This window comes from Rhineura floridana, chromosome 3 (genome assembly GCF_030035675.1).
Source record: "Rhineura floridana isolate rRhiFlo1 chromosome 3, rRhiFlo1.hap2, whole genome shotgun sequence".
NCBI lineage: Eukaryota > Metazoa > Chordata > Lepidosauria > Squamata > Rhineuridae > Rhineura > Rhineura floridana.
The window spans coordinates 71,254,106-71,280,926 of NC_084482.1; the positions used below are offsets into that span (position 1 = coordinate 71,254,106).

Here is a 26,821-nt window from a genome sequence, read left to right on the forward strand (position 1 = left end):
CTAAAAGGCAAAGTGAGGACTGTCAGATGACAAACCGAATATGGAAACCGTGGATTATCCCGCTCCATTTGGATAAGCCCTATGTCCAAATACATATTTATTTGTGGGTATAAGGACACATTTTGGACTAATGCATGTGCTTAATAACCATGAAACAATGGTTATGTCAAGATTGTGACTATATGATATCTGTACTGGGAATGAACAATCAATTTAAAATTTTATTTATTTATTTATTATTATATTTATATCCACCCTTCTTCCCAGAAGGAGTCTAGACCAGCAAACAAGTGCTAAAACACTAAAAACATCTATAAAGCATTTTAAAAACAAAACATCTTTAAAATTTTCTTTAAAAACAATTCCAACACAGATGTAAATGTAAATGTACTGCCTTCAAGTTGATTCCAACTTATGGTGACCCTATGAATAGGGTTTTCATGAGGATGAGAGGATGTGACTGACCCAAGGCCACCCAGTGAGTTTCATGGCTGTGTGGGGATTCGAACTGTGGTCTCCCAGGTCATAGTCCAACAACTTAACCACTACACCACACTGACTCTCCTAACATAGATGTAGACTACAAAAAGTTCTCTATTTATAAGGCTTGTTGAAAGAGGAGGGTCTTCAATAGGTGCTGAAAAGATAACAGAGGCGACACCTATCTAATATTTAAGGGGAAGGAATTCTGAAGGGTAGATACGACACTAAAGGTTCACTTCCTATGTTGTGTAGAATGGACATCCTCTGTTGAGATGGTGTCTGAAGGAGGCCCTCACCTGCAGAGCAGTGATCAACTGTGTATAAAAGGGGTAAGACCATACTTTAGCTATCCTGGGCCCAGAGCTTGGAAAAGTTACTTTTTTAAACTACAACTCCCATCAGCCCCAGCCAGCATGGCCACTGGAGTGGGCTGATGGGAGTTGTAGTCCAAAAAAGTAACTTTTTCAAGCTCTGCCTGGTCCTAAGCTATATAAGGCATTACACACCAAAAACAGCACCTGGAATTTTTGCAAAATGTTCACTCACACCCACCAATCATCACTCAAGTACAAACGATTACAATAGTTCGCTTGTTGTCTTACACAAATTAATATAGCACAAAACTGATGTTATGGTCCCACAGTCTGTGAATTCAGTCATCTTATCTTTTATCTCAAAGGATGTGACAGTTTTCAACCAAGTTGTAGAAGGCAGGCAGAGTAAAGGTTCAATCCAGAAATCTCATGTGGCATTACGAAGAAGCCTCACAGGTAGCAATTACAAACTGTCTGTAAAAAAAAGCTCATGACTGATACAATGGTCCTTTGGGTTATAGTGGAGGGGCTGCAGAGCCTTAGGTGAAGCAGTTGTTTGAAAAGAACAGCAAAGCTACTACCTAAGGCCAATCAGCAACACTCACACTATGTCTTAATCTAAATATGTGGCATATCATATAAAGCACTGCCTACAAGAAGGAAACCTGTGGTCCTCCAGACAGGGCTTGACCTACCATTAGGCAGAGCAAGGTAGTCACCTCAGGCAGCTGATTTGGGATATCATGAAAGAGAAGCAAATTGTTAGTTTTTAAATGTATTATTCCTTGGATTTTTATTGCCAGAGGAATCTCCTGCCTCAGGTCCCAGAATAACTTGACTGGCCCTGGGTACTGTGGCTATGCCCCTTAACTTGGGGGAAGGTACTATTTGCTACTCCATCTCAGGCAGAAAATTGTCTTGGGCGTGGCCCATCTTGAGACCATTAATCATGTTGACTGGAGCTAATGAGAACTGGATTCCAGCAATATCTGGAGGACTTCAGGCTCCCAATTCTAGCCTACAGGCTATGGATTGAACATTGGTTTGAATCAGCTGAGTGGTTCTGGATTCTTTCGTGAATGTCAAAGAGACATATGCAGCAGTAGCTGCTGCTGCTTAAAGTATGTGACAGCTCAGTTTGGCCTTTTTTCCTTTTTTCTTTTTAAGAAGAGCATTAGATCATATGAGGTGAATGTCCTCCCTCAAATTCTCAAACTTCAGATTGGAGTGTTGAACAATAAATCCTCACCTGAAAACACGTGTTCTGAATTTTTAAGTTGAAAATTAAGTACATAACTTTTGAATATGTAGGTTCTAAGCTGGTTTTCAGCTTGAAGGGTAGTATTCAGTTTTTCATGTGCATGTATGGTAGGCAGGGGCGGGAATCAAAACTTTTAATCAGATTCTCATTTTCATTTTAAAACCTAAAATTAAAGTCTAATAAAAAGCTTTGATTCCTCTACTTTTTAAAAACGCTATGTTAATATTTTGAGCAGCAAGCAATTCATGGTCAAGTTTCAGATTTGAATGTGAAAATCCACTTCTCTAATTCCAAGCTTCTGATTCAGATTGTTTTCAAAGTTCCCAAACTTTTTTTGAATGAATGATGATTTTCATTCACTGTTTTTATCCATGGTGTGGTAAAGATATGCCCTGTGCTGTTCTATTTGTTGTTGTTGTTATGTGCCTTCAAGTCGATTACGACTTATGGTGACCCTCATTAGCCTTAATCTTTGGCATCAGCAAGCTTGGTCTTATTTTTAAATGGCTGTACTTCAGTGAAAAGTCAAGGTTGCTGAAGCCAAACTCTGAGCTTTTAGCACACTAGACCTGACTGCCTATGTAGTGCAATGGCTTATTCCATAAATAAATGCACAGTTAATGTATGGGATTCACTATCTCCACGTGTGGTGTTGCCCACTAGCTTAAAAGGCTCTAAAAGAGGATTTGAAACATTCATAGAAGATAGGCCTGCAATGGCCATTAGTCATGATGGTTATATGGAAGCTTCATATTTACAGGCAATAAGTTACTAAATATCAGCTGCCAGTGACCAATAGTGGGAGGCTGTTTGCTATAATCTCTGTTTATAGGCTTCCCAAGAAGCATCTGGTTGGCCCCTGTCTGAAACAGTATGCCAGAATAAATACACCAGGGTGATCCAGCAGGACTCTTAGGTAGATTCCATAGCCGCTCAGTTCTGCTGTTAACCAGACATTCCTTCCATGTGGGTGTTAATTCCTTAGTGGAAAACAATCATCTTCTTTCCTCATGATGACTCTTTATAGGGCTGCAGTGCTATACACAATTGTTTGAGAGCACCCCCCCACTGAACACAGTGGGATACTTAGGAACAAAGGAAGTTGCCTTGTACCAAGTGAGACCATTGGTCCATCAAGTTTGGTATTGCCAATGCTGACTGGCAGCAGCTCTCCATGATTTCAGACAAGGATATCTCCCAACTCTACATGGAGATGCTGGGGATTGAACCTGGGGTCTTCTACATGCAAAGCAGATGTTCTACCACTGAGGTATGACCCTTCCCCAGAGTAAGCATGCATAGGATTGAGTTGCATGCCTCTATCTAATCTGCAGTTAAATGCTTTTTATTTAATTTTTAAAACACCACAATCCATATAGTCACTAGCTATACCTGAAACAATAAAGTTTTCTCCTGAGGAGGAGGGTATGGCTTTTCCTTGGAGGCAGCAGGTAGAGCACTACCTGGAGAAATAGTTTGTTTCATGCAGTAGGAGAAGGAGAGTCTTGTTTACTGAATGGTTGAGAGAAACAAACACTTACCTGTTAATAGAATAGGTTATCTGTTGAACTGTGGCAACAAAACATAGAACTCTGAATACAGTTATTTGTAAACACGTTCCACTGTCACCAATACAGTGTGTTCTCAAATAAATATGCTGAGAGAATCAAAGTATAAAAGAGCTTGTCTTGGCAACATTGTTAAGACAGGGTTTTAGGTTAGTGACCAAATTTTGTCTTTGTTTTGTATTTCTGAATATAGTATTCCTGATGGAGGTAGACGCTAACTTTGGAAAGCTCCTAGTAGACAAATAGCTGCATAAATTCTTTGGAGGGGGTGTTCTTCAAATGTATGATTTTAGCTTTGAACCTTATCTGGCTCATGCCTAATCTGACCAGTCTGTCCCAGCTGATACTTTTCATACACTCATTTAAAAAATATTTTGTAACAGTACTTGGGTTACATTGCTATGGCCTCTGGAAAATACAATTAATACAATTAAACTTCAAATAACATTTTAAATAAGAAAAATGGTTGTAGATCTTATGTTAGCTTCAGGCTGTCCTATTACAGAGTTTAGCAGACATCTTTACTTGCCTAGAGATAGACAGCAATAGACACACCATATTTATTCATATAATATAGACAGACCTTTTTAAAGTATCAAACAGACAAGTTTGTTCTAGACCCCAACAGAACATAATTAATTACTAAAACTATATATGTATTACAGTGACTAACATAATAGATATTAAAACAATTTGTTTTGCTTTGGCCTTCTTCAGCCACTGAAATGTGAATAATCCCAAATGTAAAGTGCACCACTTTTTAAGTATTAAATGCCACCCTAGGGTCAGATATGGATGTGAGAAATGTATTGGTTCAGCTATCACCTTGATCCATGCCACACTTCGCCTTTATCTGTTTGCAAAACTGTGGATGTTTTTATGAAGTTTATGAACTGATGAGAAGCAAGAAGGACTTTTGCATACTATAATATTTTCTTTTCTTTTCTGTAAAATGTGTTAGATATATTAGGAAATGAGCCCTGTACATTGTTCACTGCAAGGTTCCCAAAGCTGACTGGGAGGGCAGGCAGGAGCAGGCAGTGCCGATTGTTGCTCCCTTCCCTCCCCACAGGTGTTAATGAGAATCCCAGCAGTGACCCTCCTGCAGCTGCTACAGGCTAAAGGAGATAAATTACACCTCTAGACTGTTTACACATTTAAAGAGCACTTAACGACTTCCCACAAGGGACTGAAAATGCCCTTTCCCACCAAGAGCATATCACTAATAACATGACCCTGTTAACCCCTCAGATGCTGGTACCCTAAGCACTGGGGAAAGTAAAGCCATTGGAGTTTGAGATGTCACAGGATAAACATAACACAGAATTAAAGTAGCTTCAACATGAGCTGTATTCTCCAGGGTTCTCAGATGTGAAAACAAACTGCTGCATTCACAAGTATAGGGATGCACTGGAAATGGAAAGCACTAGGGAGGTACCTGCAAATAGTGTGAACATTTAATTCTTAAAAATCCTGATAAAGAGCAGCCCATATCTACTTCATTTCAGCCTTGCCAAGATCCTACACTGACTCCTGTCCAATGTTTCTAACACATGAGGATACATTCTGTTGCCCCAGGAGGGTCTAGGGGGTGATTCCCCATTAGATTGTCTTTTCCTGCCCCCAGGAGGAATTTGATTTCCAGGCAATCCCCTTGATTTATCTGGAACTTGGCACTCTCTAATGATAGTGGAATCAGGCCACAATGATTTCTATCATTCCATACCTTTGAAAGCATAATATACTCAAACAACCCTAACACCTATCTAGCCACATGATACTCTGCACATGTCAGCACATCTGCACACATCTATCCACAGTCTTCTCCTGAACAACACAGTGAATGCAGGAGAATTACTGGCTGAGATCTAACACAAATTAGTGCAAGAAGTAAGGCACATGCTTAATAAGAATGGTTATGTTATAGGGTCACTGTAAGTCAGAATTGACTTGAAGGCAGTCCGTTTCCATTTACAGGTTGCTCAATATTTTTCACAAGCATAAGATAACTACTGGATCTGAATGTTGTGCTAAACTCAAAACAAGGCTCCTGCTAGTGGAATGGCTGCTGAGCTAGTGAGATGACACCATTGGATATCACCCATAGTTATGGCATTTATTGGCAGAAAAGAGGGAAGGGAAAGCAGGGTGTTGTGTTTTAACAATCTTCAACCTTTCACCTGGGAGAAAACTCCCTAAGTGCCCTTTCCCTTGGAAGCCTCACTAGAAACAAAAACAGAAGAAGGACTGTTAAGTAGCTTTGAGTACCACCGTAGTATCAGCAGCCAGTAAATCAATCTCCTCCAGTAACCCATAATTATCTGCAGAGTGAAAAACTCTTAATGATGGTGAGTAGGCCCAACATTAAAAAGGGGAGGAGGCAGAATCTTGAAGCAAAGGGTGGAAAAATCAGCAGAAAGAAATAAGAGAAAGGAAAATTGAGGAAGAAATTAGAGTAAGAAATGTGTGAAGGAACAGGGCCGAAGAATGAAAGCAGGGGTGTGGAAAAGGATAGGCAAAGACCAAGGCAAAGTAAGCTGGGTGAGATCAGCTGGTAAGAGAGGAAAGAGAAACATGAGGAATAACAGCAGATGAATAAGCAAAGGGACTGGAGAGGAATGGATGATGGAGCAGGGGCCCCAGAAGGGGAGAGCTGTGTAAAGGAGGAGTCCAGGGTGGGGTAAAACCAGTTACGATCAAGAAAGAAGGTTGGAGCTGGCACTCATGCACTCACTCAACTATAACCTTCTTTGTGGCCTTGTTTAATACATATTCCTCCAATCTGGTGGGCCTCAGAGTGATCACAATCATGCAGATGGAATAGCAGTACTTGCATACATCTCACAGACAACTTGTTCATAGCTTGTGCTTTGGGAAGCAACAACAATGATTATGTCCAGATAAACCAAATGTATTCACTGCAGAACTCAAATGTCATTCTCAGTAGCTCTTCTGATGGATTTAATGATTCATATCACCTTACAGTCCTAAGATACTGTGGTTATAATGAGTTAGTTGAAACCATTAACATCTGCACATTGTGAACACTGGAGACAAGTCACTAGATACCCGTGTGTTGTACAGCAAGATATACAGTGTATTAGTACTGTGCTTAAATCAGGACTCCAGTTTCTTGAAAGTTTTCTGTTTTCTTGCCTCATTCTCAGTGCGCTGAGAATTTTGGTGAGTGCAGGGTTCAGCTCACCTGATCATTGCAAGGTGGCTGAGTGTGTGTGCGAGAGAAAGAGAGAGAAACTGTTTCTTTCCATTAAATATTTTTCCAGCACTCTGCAGCCTTCCCTGCTGCCTGCATTTCCTGAACTGAAAGTGCCCCCTGGGAGAAGTTGCCTCAAGTCTTCCCCCCTGAGCTTTATCTGTAATATGAGAAGGTTGTGAGGCTGGCTACCAAGTGCCTGAGATCAGTGCACTTGTTATTTTTTAAAGCTTTTAAACAACACCTTCCCACACTGATTTCTTTTAGAAAGAAAGAGACAACAAATAAACAAACAATTGGCAGGCACACAGTAGCCAGCTCCCTCACCTTCCTATTCCTACAGGAAAGTCCATAGGCATTTCAGGAAGCTCAGGCATCAGGAAAGATGGAGAGTGCAGACCACTTGAAAGATGGTTTGTAGAATGAAAAAAGGCCATTCACAAACACCCCTTGGCCACCTTGAAAGCAAGGTAAGAGCAGTAAAAACCTGCACACCACCCATGAGAATTTCACTGAAATGGTCTCTCCCTCCGTGATAATTTTCAAATACAATTTCTCAGTTGATAGAGAATTGTAAAAAAAATAAAAATGTTGAAGGAATGTTCAGCCCATCACACGTATTCAGCTCTGAGCTTCAGTAAGGATGATAAAGATTATGCACAATTTTCATGCTAAAAATGTTATTAGATCTCTCTATAGAAACCAGTTCCCAAGATTTTGTCATAGCTTAGCATTGACAAACTGGAGCATGTCCAGAGAATGGCAACCAGGATGGGGCTGGAAACAAAGTCCTAGGAGGAATGGTTGAAATTGTTGGGAAGTACTGTAGCTCAGAGTCAGAACATTTGCTTTTCATGCAGAAAGTCCCAGGTTCAATCCTCCGGCATCTCCAGGAAGGGCTGGAAATGTTCCTTGTCTGAAACTCTAGAGAGCCCAAACCAGTTGGGATAGAAAATACTGAGCTAGATGCATCAATGGGCTGACTTAGTATATGGCAACTTCCTATGTTCCTATGAGCTGGATATGTTTAACCTGTAGAATAAAAGGTTAAGGAAAGCATGGTAGTAGTTTTCAAACATCTGAAGAGCTATCATGCAGAAGATGAAGTAGACTTGGTCTCTGCTGCTCTAGAGGGCAGGACTAAAACCGATTTTAGAGAAGCAAAAGATTAGCTAGACATTAAGAGAAACTTCTTAATGATACAAATTGTTCAACAGTGGAACAGACTGCTTTGGGATGTGGTGAGCTCTCCTTTCTGTTAGCAGAGTGAGCTGATGAGCAGCAGCACAGCAGAATTGGGAGCAAGTGTGTGACTTCACCTGTAGGAGCAGACTTTTATTCTGTATATAATCACTGAGGCTTTAGGATATATAAGAAAAGCTTGTTTATTTTAGGAAATACAGAGTTGATAGTGAGGGGTTTCTAATTCTAACTAACTAGCTATGTTGGAGGTGCAAAGACTAGGCATGGTCTTTGACCTCATGTGGCAGGCGAGGGAGACAAAACAAATATGTCCTCTCTCCTCAAGAGATCAAAGAGGAGGAGGAATGAGTATCCAGAAAGTGAGGTCAGCATCCTTAAGAGCATCATTTTACAAGAAGGAAGATTTAGCAGAAAAACAAAGGCCAAGTATAGCATAGGAACCTGGAGCTGTCCTTTCTATTTCCCTTTAAACATGCAAACCGAACCCTGCTCCCACATTTCCAACACTTTCCTGGGGCTTTTAAAGAAGCTCGGTGGCCATTTGTTGCATGTTGCACTGAGCAGAGGATTTGAGACAGATGGCCTCCAAAGTCCTGTCCAACCCTCTGATTCTAACTAAAGAAACAGAATTCAGATGGGACAATGCAAATGTGGTGCCAATCTACAGCATGTTTATAGCAGCAGGCTTGATTCTCAATGGTTCAGTCACTGGAATCACCAGGAACAAAGGGAAGCTCCCCACTTCAGTGATTACTCAGAGTATACCTCTTTATTTTCTCCCATATAAGTAAATAAGGGCATTGATTCATATGGGAACAGAACGCATTGCCCTTAGGAATACTGTCATTCAAAGGGCAAAAACTGCTGCATTCCAACAACTCAATGACCTGGCTCTTACTAACAGTGATCCTAACAGCAGAGCACAAATGTGCGTCTGCATGCACAGGCCAGTATTTGGCATGGTCAAGCCCCTGCCAAGACCCACAGACTGGCAAGGGGCCCATACAGATACCATGGACAGGAGGAGCACAAACCCTAGAGACGCTGTGGATGTGGACAAGCTTTGTACATTGTTCAGAAGCACTATTTCTCTTTTGGCCACCATATGACCCCCACCAGGCGAGAGTGGTCAGGCAGGGGCGAGTCAGAGGATAAGGACATGGACTGGGATTAATCACTTGTGGGGTGCTGGCAGCGGAACTGACTTAGAGGGCACCCCAACCCTGGTCTTCGACTCCACAGCCCCCACAACTTCAGACCCCATGCGGAAGCTCAGTCAGGCCCATCAGTCAGGCTTCCCAACCACAAACACCTCCACCTCCCAAGCCTGAACTGACAGTTAGCAGCCCCCCTCCATCGGAGAGGGAAGAAGACAGACTAGCTGAGGCTCCACCTTCGCCCTGCTCATGAAGACACTCAAAGCGGGAAATTCAACAGACTCAACTAAAGAGGAGCTTCCATTTGTGTGCACACCCCAACCTACTTAAGTAGACTCAGGGGAGGAACCCAGTTGCTGAGTTAATGTCTGTAGTCACGAAATCATGCTTAGCTAGTGTTAGAGAGAAGCTAAGTTCCTAGAAAGAGTAGCTAGTTTCATGAGGCGCTCTGCATTTCAACTGTCTATTAGTTTAATTAAAAGAGAAAGCACCACTGTCAAGTCAGAGTCTCTCGACTTCAGGCAGGACACAATATGCTCTTCCCATTGGGAAATGGGAGACTGTCCCAGAGGGCTGTGATGATGTAAAACCTGCAGGGATGATCCCGGTTTTTCAATGGGAGGAGTGCCCAGAAGCAACTATATCATGCTCCTTTGGCCCCATCAATATTTTCCCTGGGTTTCCTTCCCAGTAAGGAAACTGATAGCAGATTGCTGCTAAAGCAGTAGAAGTGTAATAGGGAGATGAAAAGTGAAGATCTTGCCCCCATCCTCAAAAAAAAAAAAAAAAAAAAACAACCTAGGGCCAGCTTCATCTTTGTGTTGAGATGCACTATAGCCCCAGAAATCCTTGCAAGGTACAAGTTCTCTGTCCAAACAAATCCTGCCCAGCTTGGCCACAGACAATCATACGCATCTATGTTATTGCAATGTGCTATATGTGGGGCTGCCTTTGAAGATAGCTCAGAAACCGCACAAAATAGCAGCATAATAGGTGACAGGAAGTGGCTATATGGATAATACTATGCCTGTTTTAAGATCCTCCGTGGCGCAGAGTGGTAAGCGGCGGTAACGCAGCCGAAGCTCTGCTCACGGCCGGAGTTCAATTCCAACGAAAGGAGGAAGTCGAATCTCCGGTAAAAGGGGTCAAGGTCCACTCAGCCTTCCATCCATCCGTGGTTGGTAAAATGAGTACCCGGCATATGCTGGGGGATAAAGAAAGGCCGGGGATGGAACTGGCAATCCCACCCAATATATATGGTCTGCCTAGTAAGCGTCGCAAGACGTCACCCTAAGAGTCGGAAACGACTCGCACTACAAGTGCAGGGACATCTTTACCTTTTTTTATGCCCGTTTTGAAATAATTACACTTTTTTTCAATCCATTTCCAAGCACAATGCAAAGTACTGATTGTAAACTATAGAGCCCTGAAGAATTTGGTACTAGGGTACCTAATGAATCAGTTGCTATTGCATGTACCTGCCTGGCCATTAAGATTAGCCTCAGAGGTGCTGCTCAGTATTTTATAGCCCCCCCCACACACACACACATCATCTAAACTTAGGTGAGAACTAGTAGAATACAGGGCTTTCTCAGTTCTACTTCATTTGTGAAACTCCCTTTCCAAAGACACTTGCCTGGCACGATTTTTATTACCTTTTCAGCATCAGGTGAAAACTTTTTTTTTAATTTTCCCAGACTTACGCTGAAGTTTTGACTACTGCTGCAATTTGTTTCTCAGTCATTTATGGCATTATTTATTGTATTTTATATCCTACTCTGAGACACAAGAGTGGCTGATCAGTTTTCAGACAGATAATTATGAGATTTTCCAAAACAGAATGAGTTAATTTAATGTTAAATAAATGTGGAGAAGGAACCAGCAGGGGTGTAGCGGGGGAGGGGATAAGGGCATGGCCCCCCAAATGATAATTCTGCACCCCCATGAAATTTTCCTTCAGTTCCCAAATTTCTAGCATTGCAGTAACTTAAAACTTCAGTTGAGCTGTTAGAAATATAAAGAGAGGGCAGGGCAAAGTTAGCAAAAGAATGCAACACAGCAAATATAAGAGTTAAAGGTGTGAATGAAGTGAATACAATTCTTGATGGATGGGGGAGGGAGTTGTCAAACCTAAGGGTTTGCAGTTGAAGGAATGAAAGGTGTGAAGGACAGTATTGTTATGCACTGCAGAGCATCTCCCTCTCCCCTGTAGTGCTCAGCCACTATTCTGTAGGTGCTGGGTGTTATTAGTGCATCTGGTGGGTGTGCCTAGGCTTTTGGGCCTAGAGTATGCAGCAGCCTAGCCTAGTACAGGGCAGGACCTGAGAAGAAGCAGAGAGGTGAGTGAGTTGGCTCTCCAAGGCCGAGGAAGGCTAATGGGACCTTACGAACTTAGCCCAGACAATGAGGAGCTGGAATACTGTGTGTATGTATGTGTCTGGGGGACATTTATTCCTTTGTTTGATAAAAAAGTTGAAAAATATATCCTGTCAAAGTGGTTCCATTTCAAAATGGTTTTGAAGAGTATAATATGGCAAGACCCTTAGTTGCAAGAGGTTTAGACCTCCACCCAACTGTGCAAGTTATCATTATAATTCACCTTATTTAATTTTTTTCATGCGAACTTATATACTACTAAAATAGTTTGTGTGAGATTTGCTGGTAGAGCCATCAGAAGCAGTGTTAGCTGTCTGGCCCAGGGCCTTTCTGTAGAACAGCAATTGTGTGCTTGTACAGTTAATTCCAGCACCTGTAGTTCAGAGAGACGTATAGTTCCTATGTGACATGCTGTCAGGCATTTCCTTATGAAAAGTGGTGTTTATTTAATTTTTAATTTAATTTTTAATTTAATTATTTAATTTATTTAATTTAATTTTTAAAGTGAAACTTCTTTTAATTGCTTTCCTGGCATGGCAAAGGAACCCAGGGTAGTTAGTTCCAAGAAGCAGCTGCCTCAGGACAACTGAACTCACAGTTCACGAGCTTACTAAAACATTGTACCTATACAAGGAAGCCTTTCCATGCATGTACACTTTGTATGCTGCAGGACTCATCTTTGGTGCATCTACAGCTGTGTGTGAAAATTCATTCTCAACTTTGATACACGTGCTGACACCATACAAGCATTCAATGCTTCATCAGAGAAAAGCAAATTTAGTAATCTTGGCTTTTGAAAGTAACATATTTGAAGGAATTTCAAGTGAACAATTCTTCTGCAAGTTTGCAGAGTAATCATGGCACATTAGATCTTAATAACAGTTCAGATCATTATTGTAGGATGACTTGTACAATATACATTGATTTCCTAGTCACTGTTTAGTTCACACACCTATTTTGCATGTGGAAAATACTATATTTTAAATTGATTTGGTTTTTTGTAAACTTCACACGTCATAGTTCCTAATGAAAATGCATAAATTGGGGTTTATTTTTGTCATTATCTATGAACATCCCCCCTGAAACCTCTTTTATAGTGACCGATGCCTCAACCCTTCTGCCCCCCCCCTGCCCCCCAATTTTTGTCTCTGCTCACCCAATGAAAATAGTCTTGCTATAATCCTGGGAACCAGACTGAATTCTCTCCATAAATCCCTTCCATACTCGTCCAATGTTCCTTGTATTCCTATAAATTAGTCAGATGACTATCCCTAACATTTTTCTCCTATTTATTTTTTCTTACACACTCAGGAGCATTAAACCTCAAATAACCTTGTGCTGCTGCATGTATTTTCTAAACCTCAAATCTCTGATCGCTCAGGGAAATGCTCAATATGTATGTTCTGCTTCATTACCATTGAGTGATCTCATACGTAGAGCTAACACAACGTAATACCAAGAGGCTGGTTTTCACAACTCCAATTTGCTGTGGTTTAAAGTTACACATGCCTTTTGCCTCTGGCTATGACTACTGAATTAGTTTTCCTAAACTTGAGCCCAACCACAGACTTGGGAAATGCTGCAAGCATCTGTCTTGTAAGATATTTTAAGTGTTTTCAGCAGTAAAACACCCAAGTAAGACATTCCTCATCAGGAGTGGATTAAAACATCAGCAAACTTTGTGTCTCATTCTGAAGAATAAGCTTCTTCACCCCTTAGAAATATTTTTCAACAGACCTCCCCAAGCCTGAACTCTGTAGGAACAACTTTTTGTTTGCATGCATGCAAAACAGAAAGAAAGTTTACAAAAGACTGCATGGGGCTCCATGTGTGTTGCTTTAGATTCTATAGATAGCGCTACTATTTATTATTATTATTTATTTATTTATTTAATTTGTATCCCGCCCTTCCTCCCAGCAGGAGCCCAGGGTGGCAAACAAGGCACTAAAAACACTTTAAAACATCATAAAAACAAATCTTAAAATACATTAAGACAAAACAGTGTTAAAAACATTTTTAAACCTTTTTAAAAAGGGTTAAAAACATTATTAAAAACATATTAAGCAATTCTGACACAGACACAGACTGGGATAGATCTCAACTTAAAAGGCTTGTTGAAAAAGAAGTCTTCAAAAGGCGCCGAAAAGATAGCAGAGATGGCGCCTGCCTAATATTCAAAGGGAGGGAATTCCACAGGGTAGGTGCTGCCACACTAAAGGTCCATCCTATATTGTACAGAACGAACCTCCTGATAAGATGGTATCTGCAGGAGGCCCTCACCTGCAGAGCGCAGTGATCGACTGGGTATGTAAGGGATACTATATAGTATCTCTTACATAAACAGTCTACTATATAGTACCTACTTACATTTGCTTGCAATGGAGAACCAAGTATACATTTAATATTTTTATTGACCTACATACAGATATGCTAGACGATACATTCAAGGTATACATCATTTGTACCTCTAAGGTCCAGCTGAATTTAAGGTCCTGATATTCCACTGAGGAATGTCATAACTTTACAGCCATGTCCTCTTTTAGTCTGTTTCTGGAGCCAATGTGTACTTGAGAGAATACTGAAGGGAAGACTTGAGTTTCCAACTCCAGAATTATAGCATTAGTTGGAATAAGATGCTGATATCTGTTCACTCATCCCGTAGATATTACACGGTAGTGTGTATTACCTGCAGCAGGGGTGGGCAACCACAGGGCTAGGCCCCAAAAGCAACCCCCATGACTCTTTACGCGGCCCCCAGCATTCTCCCAAAGCAATGCCCTCTATCCACAGGTCTGATCCACACCCTCCTTTACTGATTTTTCCTGGCTGCACCGTGTCCTTGATAAGGTTTCCTGCTTGCCTGGATGGAAGATGGAGAAGGCAGGTCTAGACACCTCTGACTTTTCTGTGGCTGGAATGCAGCTTACTGGAACTTAAGAATTGCATCTGTTGCTGTGCCCACATTTGCTTATAGCCCCATGCACCAATGGCATGTCACCCCCAGAAGGTTGCCTATGATGGAATGCAATCCTTGGGTTGAGAAAGTTCCCTGTCTGTACAGGTTCTGAACCCAAATTGCTTGTGAGAGTCTCAGTAGCAAGAACATAATGAGTATGTCATTTAATTTAATTCATAACACAAACCCAAGCCTATATTATGAAATAAAAATAGTAAGTTTGCAAAGCCTGGCTGGACAGCAAACAGAATTGTACTGAGACACAAGTATTCAGCCAAAAACTGAGGGCTGATGTCTCTTAACTCAGTAAGAGTAAAGGTAAAGGTGTCCCCGCACTTGAAGTGCGAGTCATTTCCGACTCTTAGGGTGACATCTTGCGACGTTTACAAGGCAGACCGTATATATGGGGTGGGCTTGCCAGTTCCTTCCCCGGCCTTTCTTTACCCCCCAGCGTATGCCGGGTACTCATTTTACCAACCATGGATGGATGGAAGGCTGAGTGGACCTCGACCCCTTTTACCAGAGATTCGACTTCCTCCTTTCGTTGGAATAAGAATCCAACACATAATCTTGCAAAAGTCCATGTCTGTGTTTAGCATTATTATGACATATTTAGCTACATTCATTTTCTAAAGGAATCAATCTCAATGAGCCAAACATCAGCCATATGCTGCCAATATTTGTTTTGTTATTATTCTTGGTGTTCAACAGCAAGACAAAGAAATGAGAAATCTATTTAAAGTCACATCTGATTATGATTTAATAGTTAATGGAACTGTGTATATGCTGTAATAATTTTCTGCTGCTTCAGTTGCAGATAATTTGAAAGCCAAAGTAAACAACGCCCATTGGCCAATAGTGACAAATGAGCCATACATAGACGGTGGAAAAGGCCTATACATTAATTTCACCTACACTGGCATAAACTGGAAATAAATGCACTGAAGTAACGGGTGAACAGCCAGTCAAAGGACTTATCCAAACAAGACATTTAAATCAGAAATTCAGATCAAGGCCATGGAGCTAGGGAAGTGAGGGGTACTTCTGACTTTCTGCTCCATTTCCCAATTTGAACTGCTGCCCCAAGGTGCAGAGAGCAGCTCTAGGGGAAATTCAAACCAGGAAAACAGCATAAAGGAAAAGGGTTAACCCACATGCACACAGTCCTGCAGCCAGATCCAGATGCTACAACCCCTCAATGTTTGCATAGCCCTTCTGCAAACAAGCACAGGAGATCAAATCATGGCTCTCTGACTTTCCTGTCTAGTTTGCCCCTCAAGAGAAGTGTAGACTTCAGGAACTTCATAGTCTACCCAAGATATTTCAGTGCCTATGGCTGAAAATCTAAAGGTCCTCTATTCCAGTTTTTTTTTAAGTTGCACTGGTAATTTGGTACCCACAAACTCTTGTTGCCCAAGTCTGCCTAATAGAAGGACTGAACAAGAGACACTTCTATAAAACCAATCCCAGGAATTTGAAGATGAAATTTACATTTATGGAAATGCTGGCTTGAAGTCATCTGCTCTAACCCAAAGCCATTTTTAGCTCAGGAACAAAACAGATATGATGGGAGATCCCATTGATGGCTCTCTCACAATTGTGCAATACTGTGTGTGAGAGAGCAACTGCAATGTGTTCTATGTGGGGCTACCCTTGAGGTTCATCTCGAGGTTGTAGCTAGTGGCTGCTAATCTGCTAGCAGGCCAAATTCAAAGTGTTGGTACTAACCTATAAGGCCCTATACAGCTCAGAACCAGGTTACTTGAGAGACCACCTTGTCTCTTATATATCCAATTAGGTACCTGTGGTCTGTGAGAGAGTTTCTCCTGAAGGTTCCAAAGAGACCAGAAGCCCATTTCACAGTAACTTGAAGCAGGGCTTTTAGTGTGGCTGCCCCTGTTCTATGGCACAGCATTCCTGTTGAAATATGGCAGACATTCATTATCTGCAGTTTCCGGAAACAATGGAAGACATGTTTATTCCAGCAAGCTTTCCCAGCTGCATAAATACTGTAGGTCTCTATCATGGCTGTCTCCTTGGTATTGTTTTTCAGTTCATTTGCTGTTATTATATGTGCTATTTTTATGTATTGTGTATATCACCTGAAGAGAGATATATATAGAACGCAATTAATAAATAATGATGATGATAACTGTAAGGGTTTCTGATCTTGATTGGAACAGTGATGGTCAGGGATGAGATTCTGATCAGAACAGTAGCACTAGGGAAGGAGTTGTTTAATCCTTCCCCTCATACATTTTCTTTTCTTTTCTAGATCACACTACCCTCATGCTCACTATTAGCCCTGGGGTGGGGGGATGCTATGCATCTGTATTTTTTTCCAGTGGGACTAAAACTAGCTTCAGAACTGGGGAGAGGGTTTTCCATGAGGAAAACAGCATGTGGGGATATCCCTCCACCCAATTCTGCTGTTTTAATTAATACTGCAGCTCCCAGAAACTGTTTTATAAAAGTAAAGAAAAAGAAGAAGTCAGAAGATCCCATCACATGTCTTCATACCTGTTTTGGCCCTTATACTAGATCACAAAGTTTCCTATCAGAGTAACCAAGCCAGATATATCTCAAAGACACAGAGAAAACAGAGCAGTGTCTGCTAAAGATTACTCTAGGAGTGATCTATTGACATACAATAGAAGAAGGTCCCCCACACCCTCTCTGCATGGTTTATCCAGCTCAGATTTCAAAACAATCAAATTCACTCTCACTTCCACCAGTATTTTGTAAATGCCATTTTATGTTAAAGCACATCTTTCTAGCACTTATTTAGCAGACCAAACATGCTTCAGACTATGTAGGTCTTCCATGGGGACATCTTCAAAAGAAGTACAGTTTGCATGGTAAACTTCCTACTATAATGGCATCACAGGTATACTCTTTTCTCAGATACACTGTCCATGGCTCCAGCTATGTGTAATAGCTCCAAACAAGAGTTATAACCATCTGCCATTTAGATTTGCTCTTGGCCAATATGCCTTTTTTGAATGCTATGTGAGATTTTTCCAGGTGAGCTTCCAAGGCTGTGCAAAGTCCCTTCTAAGATCTGGCTTAGAAAGGTGAGCTTAATTATGAGATTTATTAATGACTGCCTGTGCTCTTGGGGGTTCAACAGAGAAACTACATTTTTCAGTATTATGGAAGCAAGGATTCAATCCATGTTAAATAGGACATTACTATACTGCCACTGAAACCTGGGAGAGTGAGTAGGGTAACTGGAAATATTCTGCAGGAACACCCACTACACTTTGGAGTCATCCATATGGTTCAAGCAACTCAAAGGGATGAATGACAAGCTGGGAGAGTATGCTGAAGAAGGGTAGAAACCTGTCTGGCCCTTCCACAGGCGGTATGACAAAGCAGGCTGGAAAGGTTATGAGCAAGACACTTACCAATCACATACTTGGAAAGGAAGTGATGTATAGACTGTGACTATGTGGATATTGTTAGATGAGTTTGGGTCAGGGGTAATTCAGAGGCAGCAAATTAACTGTTTGATTTGTGAGCCTCTTATAATTACTTAAGTCTCCTTTACAGGTTATTCCGTCAAAAATAAGATTAGGGTGCAATCACACATTTAGCAAAGAAATGATCCCTGTATCATTCTTATAAATATGTGAGAGCTTGAGAAAAACAATCCCAAAAACAGGAAAAAGCTTCTCCTACACATTCTTTTTAAATATCTTATAGAAACAATATTATCACAATTTCCTCTTTTTAATTAATAGTTATTCCACTATGTAAGATAGTTGACATCTCTTAGAATTTCTGCATCAAACAGGGGGATTGGGCTAGATGGCCAACAAGCCCCCCCCCAAACTCTTATGATTGAATTGGATTATGAATGAATTGGACAAAATCACACATCATTTCCCACAAGTCAAAACAAAACCAGAAGCTTTTAGGTATGTTTGGTTGGAATTGTATGGACTATATATCTACGCAAGGCCTCCATGACCACCTCTCAGCTGTTACTAGATCTATATGGTTATCTTAATGATTTCTCCCCTCCTGACCTATTAAGAACTTGGATTGTTTCATTATAGTATGATTACCTGCAGCCTATAATATGTATAACTATACATTGATTTTTATTGGACTTACTTTCCTCTACTGTATTTGACTATTCCTGTGATTACTAGTTTGTTAGAATTTGTATTGGTTGTATATTTTAATAGTATTTTTCTTATTTGGCTCTCATGTAAAATAAAATTAAAAACCTAGAAATGAATGAAAGTTGCTTTACAAACAACTGCAGCTCAAATACTGGATATTTCTGTCATCAGTTACATAAATAAACAGTGCTGAAATATAGTTACTAGTTTCACAAATATTCTTAATGGTACTCCATTGTACTTACTATTCTTTCAGTAGGATCCTAACCATGCTTACTCATAAGGTGTCACTTTTCAGCGGAGCTTATTTTCAAGTAATTATGTTTCAGTTGCAACCCCTATGCATATGGAGTACAGGGCAAAGGTTTTCAAGATTCAGTCTGATATTCATTGGAGGTACATTGAAGCAAACTCACTTAGACTGCAATGTTTTGGAAGCAAATTCACAGGGCACTCCTCCCCTTGTGCTTCTCTGACTCCAGCCCTGTACACAGCAAAAAAAGGACCTAAGAAAGTTTTGTCTGCTCATCACAGATGAAAAACAATTGTGCTGGAAGAAACAGAAGGCACCCCATCTTAGACTCAGTTGAGTCTAATAACAGCGCCTGGCCCATGTGATCAAAGAGAGGCTCATGAGAGGAAAGGAAGGGCTCAGCTGCTGGGGCAATTCTATTGCAAATCTAGGCAGTGCGGGAATTTACTTCGGGTTGCAAAAACTCTGAAAGCCTTTGAAAGGGCTGGAATCTGAAGTAGTGTACCACCGCTGGGGTTCCCACAAACCCCATAAAGCTCCCTAATAATTCACGTTTACTCCGTCCATCTGCCCTTTGAGAAAACAGACTGAGAGAATCCCTCCTGAGTCTTTGCTCTGTGCTTCCTACACCGCCCCCTTGACATATAGGAAACTGGTGGCAGCGATAACAGATAAAGGGAAAGACTAATCTCTTTGGGAGACTTTTGGGGGTGGGAAGCCATGGAAGGGGGGCGACTAGGGACACGCAAGATAAACCGACCGTCTACTCTCCCTCAAGTCCACGGAATAAAAGGCCATGCTGAATAGGGGCATTAACTTTGGAAATTAATTTCCCGTCAGGCTTGCTTTAACTATCCGAAATACTTGTACTGGAGCTGATTCAGTAGTGTAGTGGCAAATTCAGAAGTGCAGGGTCCCTTCATGATAGTCATGCCACACCCTTCACGGCCACAGCCACTCGCTTGCTTTCTGTCATAATCTCAACCCTCCTCAGTCCTTCCTGCACTTGTCTTCTCCCACAACAGATGTCCCTCAGAGCTAATCAGCATGAAAGGGGAGTGTGTTAGCTATTAAGAGGAGTCTTCTCTATGGCTGACTCACTTCCTTTTACTCTGATTGGCTCTAATCAGCAGATGACAAGGAAGCATGTTAGAAGATTCTTGTCATTAGCTAACACCTTTTGTGCTGATTGTCTTGCAGGATGCTGGAGAGATAGGGACTAGGCTGGGACCCTGCTCACAAAAAAGTATGGGGTCTAACACCTCCCCTAACACTGCAGATGACTACACCCCTGGATCTGAGGCCAAATGGGCTAAGAATCCAGTACACGGGATAACCTACATTGTGAGAATTGCCTTTGCTGCACAACTTTGCCAGTCACCTTACATCCCTCACCTCATCCCCATCAATTTTTCAATCCTAGCAGATGAAGAGTTCCTCTGTGGACCACAAGAATAACGAAGCAAGAGTGGGGTGCTCCTTCTGCTTGTCCCCAATGTGCAATCCTATCATCTCTAAGACCCATAGAATTAAGGGGGAAGAAACACACCAAGAGCTTAGAATTTCAGCCTGTATTTGAGTGAGGCTGCCCTGCCACAAAGAACTGTCCTGATAGGCAGAAATTCAACACATGAAGCTTCCCCCATTGTTTTCGCCAGTGGGAAAAGCTGAGTCTCAGTATTTCTAGTCTCCTGTGCAGCTGTTCAAAGCCACCACCAAAGACTTGGGGGGGAGGGGAGAGAAAGAAGGCAACAGCCCTAAAACAATGTGTATTTATTTGGGCAAGGATTTGGCCCCATGTGAAGAAATACAAGAAAGTACCTTCCAGCACGTTTTGAGTGCCTTTCACACCCACCTATTCATCAGGATCACAAAAGGCCCACACGTTTAGGATTAAGGTGAGGAAGTAAAAGGACCAGCAGGGAGGGACTCATGACGACTCAGCCCCGGAACCTGACTTTAATACTAGGCCTGAGACATTGTGAAACCAAACTGTTCAAAATTATGTTTGCAGGCCACGTTTAGGCGACATAACCAATCTTTTCAAATAAACTAACACTGCAGAGTGCTTCTGACAAAGTCCCCAGTGAAGCAATACAAGCACATCCCACCCGAGGTGGGGCAGGCAAGTCTTGCAGCGAGGGAGGGGGCACTATCTGCTACGTACGTGCAAGCATTATATCACTGTGTTTTTGGTGACCGGAAGGCCCCGAAGGTGTGAGCTGACTCGCTGGAGCCAATATGTATCTCAGCCTTTAGTACTGGACAGCCCATTCACACGCGCAGAAGCACCACTCGGAGGCCAAGTGAAGAATGCGCACGTGTGAAGTGCGCCCGCCTGCTGCCCGGCAACGCAAGGCGTCAGGACCCGAGAAGTCAACTCACCGACGCACTCGTTGGCCTCGCGGGCGGTGGCCCTCTGCCAGGGCCGGTCGTAGTGGAAAGGCTTGCAGCGGTCGCACTCGGGGCCGGCGGTGTTGTGCTTGCAGTCGCAGACCAGGTTGTCGTCGCGGTCGCGGACGCAGCGCGAGGCGTGCCCGTTGCACTTGCAGCGGCCGCCCACCTGCAGGTCGGAGACGGCGTAGTAGTAGGAGTCGCGCGCCAGCTCCGAGTCGTCCTCGTTCTCGTCGCCGAAGGTGTGGAGGCGGCTGAAGACCACCTTGATGTCGGTGGCCGTGACCCAGTCCTGCAGGACGGGCGAGTTGTCGAAGTCGTGTGCCGAGGGCCGCCCGTCGAGAGTGCTGAAGGCTATCAGGCCGCCGGACAGTGGCCGCATGTCGGTGTGCGAGTCGGTGCAGATGGCCTCCTGCTCGTTCTGCTTGGTGATGGCGGCGCGGCTGGGCTTGTTATACATCTTGCGGCACTGCGTGGAGTAGAACTGGAAGGGCACCCACGTCTTGCCGCCGTCCATGGACTTGAAGATGGCCATCGACTCCGGGCGCGGCGAGCAGAACTGCAGGCTGACGTAGGTCACCTCGAACTTCTTGCCCAGCGCCAGGGTCAGCGTCACGTTGAGCGGGTGCTGCACGAAGCTCTCCGACTGCCAGCACGTCAGGTTGTGCGGGTTGTTGAGGTCCGTCAGGTAGGAGGCCGGGTGGGCGCGCTTCGGGTCGGCGGCGTCACACAGGTGGCACGTGCGGCTCCGCTCCTCGCCCTTCTCGGCCAGCACGCAGTAGCGCGCCTGAGGGCGGCCGCACGTGCTGGACACCTTCACCTCCTTGCCAAAGGCGGCGTTGACGAAGTCCGGGATACAGCGCCGCGGCTGCCCGTTCTCGTCGTAGCAAGGGTCCGGCTGCGGCGCCGTCTGCACGGCGAACATGCTCAGGCCGTAGCCGCCGCGCACGCCCTCCGCCAGGCACGCCACCGTCGCCAGGGCCACCAGGGCCTCCCAGCCAGTCGGGGACATCCTTTCTACCTCAGGCGCTGCGAGAGAGCGCGCGAGAAGGGCGGGAAAAGAAACCTGTAATGGGTGAGGGGAGGGGAGACAGCGAGAAGGAGAGGAAAAGAGACAGAGAGAGCGCATCAGCCTAGCGAGGCACAGGTGCCATTTACACTGGAGTAAGTTAGACAGAAAGCCATTGGGGCTTGGGCTGGACAGTGAACGAGTTTGGGCGGAACAGCAGGAGTGTTGACTGGTCGGCTTTCAAGCCCGAGGCTTCAGTGGCGGCTGGATTGGACTGTGGCGGAGGGAAAGAGAGGGTGTGGCACTGCGCGCGCGGGAAGGAAGGAACCTGTGAGACAGAGAGCGACGCGAGCCGCTGACCCACTTCTCAGCGACAACAAGCACCACTACCCGCCTCGCTTTTAAACTGCCACTTCCTTGGATGTGGATTCCCCTCAGGTTAAATAGGGTTTACTGCCAAATCAGTTGACTGCTGGATATGGCAGTTTTTCTCTCTCCTTTCAGTACCTACTTTCTGTCGGAATTCTATTGAGTTGCGTAGCAGAGCGGAGAGTTTTTGCTAAGATTCTACCTTCCCTGCAAATCAGTCAGACAGAGACTTTAAGCTTCAAAATAAGAAATAACTACTTTATTCTGGAAATACATGCTTGATAGGAAAGAGTCCTATATCTAGCTAACTATCTATGTTGGAGCAGTCTGCACTGGTCCCAGTGCAGCTCTCATGCTGGTTGAGAGGGAGAGACAAAGGAAAGATGTCTGCTCCCCTCTGAGAGAGAAGAAGAAACTGGGAAGGCGGGAAGGAACTGGGATCAACATCCTTTGCATATCAGTGTAGCAGGAAGGGGAGAGACGGCAAGGATCAAAGGACAGGTATAGCCTAGCAACGAAAAGGTCTCCCTAGCTACCATTTTTAACCCCATGCAGCCTCAACCCACCAAGTTGGAGTTGAACCTCATACATTCCAACACTTTCATCCCTGGAACATGGGAAGTATTCATAAAGTAGAGAGTGCGTCTGAGGGAGTGCGGAGCGCATTTCATTCAGCATTCAGGTGCAGCCTTCCCACATCTTAGGTAGGATATAGAATTAGGAGCTGGTCTCCAAGGACAGAGAGTGGAGTTTACCATCCACGTCAATCTCTCCTCCCCTCGCCTTTTTTATTTTTAGAAAAGCTAGCTGCTCATTCGGAGAAAAAGAGGACATGACACAACCAGTTCCACTCTAATGTGTTTCTTTGGGAGTAATTCCCACTGAATTTAGTGGCTTCGGATGTTTAAGCTCGTGCAACCTGACAGGAGGAAAGGTGAAGAAGCCTCTGCTGTATGAGTTGTGGGGGCACTCAGAGCTACAGCCCAGCCCACCGCATCATGCTTGTTTAAAGTGATAAAATACTGCAGATGTTCTCCGACCCCACCCGGCTCTGAACACCGGAGGTAGAAATAAGTTTCACTGAAGCCAATGGGACCCATCTGCTGTGAGCAAGCAAAGCCATTGCAACCCACGGGATTTACGTCCATGCTAGGATGGGACGTTGATGTCAACGGGACTAAATAAACTTAAATCAAACTGCCGATGTCAACTGGGCTGCTAAGAGTGGTGGTTGGGAAAGCGGGAAAAAGAGGAGAGGAGCGAGGATGAGCTGGCAAAGGAGGAGGTGTCGCAGGCTGCTCTAACATAGACCTTCCTTCAACTGGCTGGACATAAGTTCTATGGAAACCAGTAGGACTCCATTTTAAATAAATGATGGGGTCCCTGTTGCCTTCAAACTTTGTTTTCCCTACTCTAAGGTATCCCAGCCTACGGCCATACTACCCTAAACAAGCCGGATCTTTTCTGATCTCAGAAGCTAAGCAGGGTCAGGCCTGGTTAGTACTTAGATGGGAGATCTCCTGGGAATACTGGGTGCCATAGACTTATAGGAAGGCAATGGTAAACCACCTCTGAACCTCTTACCATGAAACCCTATGAATATATCCAAACAATTCATAGGGTCGCCATAAGTCTTAATCGACTTGGAAGCATATAACAACAACGGCATCCCAGACATCTGCTACTAGCACTTCTGAATATGGATCTAGGGCACCTTCTCCCCATTCCACCCACCTCTTTCGTAAAGTGCTTTCCTTCAATCTTCCTTTAGCCTCTAAACACTTAATTCTCCTTGCCCTTGAAGAGCCAGTGCTATTTAAAACATACACACTTTATTTTGAGGAAGGCAAAAGGTTTCTCCGTGAAGAAAAGAGCCACAGCTGATATTAAACTGTTCTGCAATTAGAGGGAATGGGTGGGAAAATTTCAACCCCAAGACCTAAATTTGTTTAGGACTTGGAAACTCATTTTCTCTTCTTGTACCTAGGCAGCCCTACAGTAAGTGGAACTTTGCACTGCATAAGTAAGAGCCACTGATTTCAGTTGCATCTGAACAGATGGAGTCTATCTTGAGGAAATCTCAAACATTCAAAGTGGCACAGAAGCTCTGATTGTGTTTTTGTCGCAACAGACTAACCGCAGAAAATCTGTTCTGAAACTGATTTCTTTGTTCCTCCTTCGATGCGGGTGCCATGCAGCGCAATCCTGTGCATGCTACTCAAAAGCAAGTCCCACACAGACGCCAGTGGAGCTTACTCACAAGAAGGTTTGCATAGGGTGGCAGCCCTGTAGCTTAAACCTGTGCATGTTTCCACACCTTTCAGTGAGGCTTATTCCCAAACCAAGCTATGTGGCCTTCCAGGTTTATGGTTCTGGTTGCCAGAGAGTAAACCAGCCAAAGTGTGTGGCCCACTAGTCTCAATCCCATCCACAGCCCAGTTCGCCCAACTTTCAAGGATTTAAACAGAGCCAGTCAGCTAAAGCTGCAATCCTACAACATGCTTACTAGTGAGTAAGCCCGAGTGAAGTCACTGGGTCTGACTTCTGAGTAAACATGCATAGGCTTGCACCGCACATACCACTTAGCAAGTAAAACCGAGAGCCGCAAATGGAATCCCAAAACGGCCCAGAAAAAGGCATGCGTTTGTTGGTCGTTCGTTGGCCAAGACTCTGATGTGTTGCTTTCCAGCGTCACCCACACTAACAAGAGAGAGCTGTAGGAATTGGCGGAGAAAGAAGAAGGGCCGGAGGGAGGGAAGGAGGAAGATGTCCAGCCCAGAGGAGTTGAGACAAGGCATGCAGGAGGGTCTCCAGTTCCAGGAAGTCTCATCCCTCTGGCGGGGATTTTCACGGCTCAGTTCGAGCAAGGGAATTTCCCCACCCGAAACACCACCCAGGACTCGATGGGAACGTAAAAAGGCATCGGCAGCTGCCTCGTCCCAAGTCAGACTATTAGTTCATCTAAGTATTCGTACTCGCACTTGACTGGTTTTGGCTCTCCAGAGTACCAGGCAGGGAGCCGTTCCATGCCAGAGACGGAACCTTGGATTTTTGCATGCAAAACGGGCTCTGCCCTCGAGCTGGCCCTTCTTCGGGAGAGCGGAGGCAGCGACCCTCTTAAGGAGAATTCTACCCCTGTTCTCTTGAAGCGTACCCCTCCTTCCCTCCCTCCTCGTGTCCCTCTCTCGAGCTACCTTGATTAGTTTGGCAGCAGCTGGAGGAAGTTGGTCTGTTCGTCTGCACTCCACGGGCAGCTCCCGGCGGGCTGATGTCGCTCAGGGGTCCCGGTCGTTGCCCATCGTCCAGCCCCAGCGAGCGGCCAGGCTCCGTGAATGCCCGGAGCGAGTGACGCGCCAGGCTCGGACCGAGGTTGAGGTCATCCCGGAGGAGTGACACCCCGTGGGCTCGCGCGGGGGAAGAAACAACGACATCCACTGGTGGGCTGGCAGACACATGGCGGGAGGAAGAGGAGGGGCGGCTCCGAAGCACGAGAGGGAGGGAGGGAGGGAGGGAAAGGAGGAGCCGCGGGAGGGAACTGAGAAAGGGGAGTTACCAAATCACGGCAGGATCGGGCCCTTGTTGAAGGCTTCTTCACTGAGCTCAGGGGGCCGAGCGTGGGCAGGCAAAGACGATTCCGAGGGAAAAGCAGGGCGAGCAGTTGTGGGCTGCCGATATCTCCAAGGCACACTAGAGGGGAAAAACTGTGGCGAGGGAAGTGTAGCATGTGTGCGCGCACGTTTGCATTTGCAAAGGGCCTGCCTCTGTCATAGCCTAGGTTACAGCCGCTGGCGACGCGCGAGGTTCCTCTCTTGGGCAAAATCTTAGCTCCTCGACATTTCCTCTGGAAGGGGGGTGAACAGGAGGGCAACTGCGCGGAGCTGCGGATTCGGTAGAGAGCAGCCGACCTGGAAGACACGGAGGAGTCCAGAATGCGGGCGGGGGCGAGGAGGAGATCCTTCCAAGGGAAGGCCCCCAGTTTGTGCCGCCAAACTGCTTGGATCATGGGGGAGGGTCGCTTTCTAAGGAAGAGGGGGCGCCTCCTGAGCGGGTTAGTGAGGTGGGAGAGATCTTCTCGCCTAGTAAGTCATGCGTCCCCGAATGTCTCTGGTCAAAAAGTCAAGCTAAAGCCTCACT

At 44.3% G+C, this 26,821-nt stretch overlaps 1 protein-coding gene and 1 pseudogene across 2 annotated transcripts in view; one reads left to right on the plus strand and one right to left on the minus strand.

Annotated features, from left to right (window-relative positions):
• Positions 1-26,094, minus strand: part of NTN1 (netrin 1) — a 211,496-nt gene extending 185,402 nt beyond the window's left edge. For both annotated transcript variants that reach the window (XM_061616504.1, XM_061616503.1), the window contains exons 1-2: positions 25,882-26,094; positions 21,301-22,375 (exon numbers count right to left, since the gene is read on the minus strand). In XM_061616504.1, the coding sequence (XP_061472488.1) occupies positions 21,301-22,321 (1,021 nt within the window). In that variant the 5' untranslated portion in view covers positions 22,322-22,375; positions 25,882-26,094. The remainder of the gene's footprint in view (positions 1-21,300; positions 22,376-25,881) is intronic.
• Positions 24,114-24,232, plus strand: LOC133382531 (5S ribosomal RNA; annotated as a pseudogene).
• Positions 26,095-26,821: the final 727 nt, after the last annotated feature.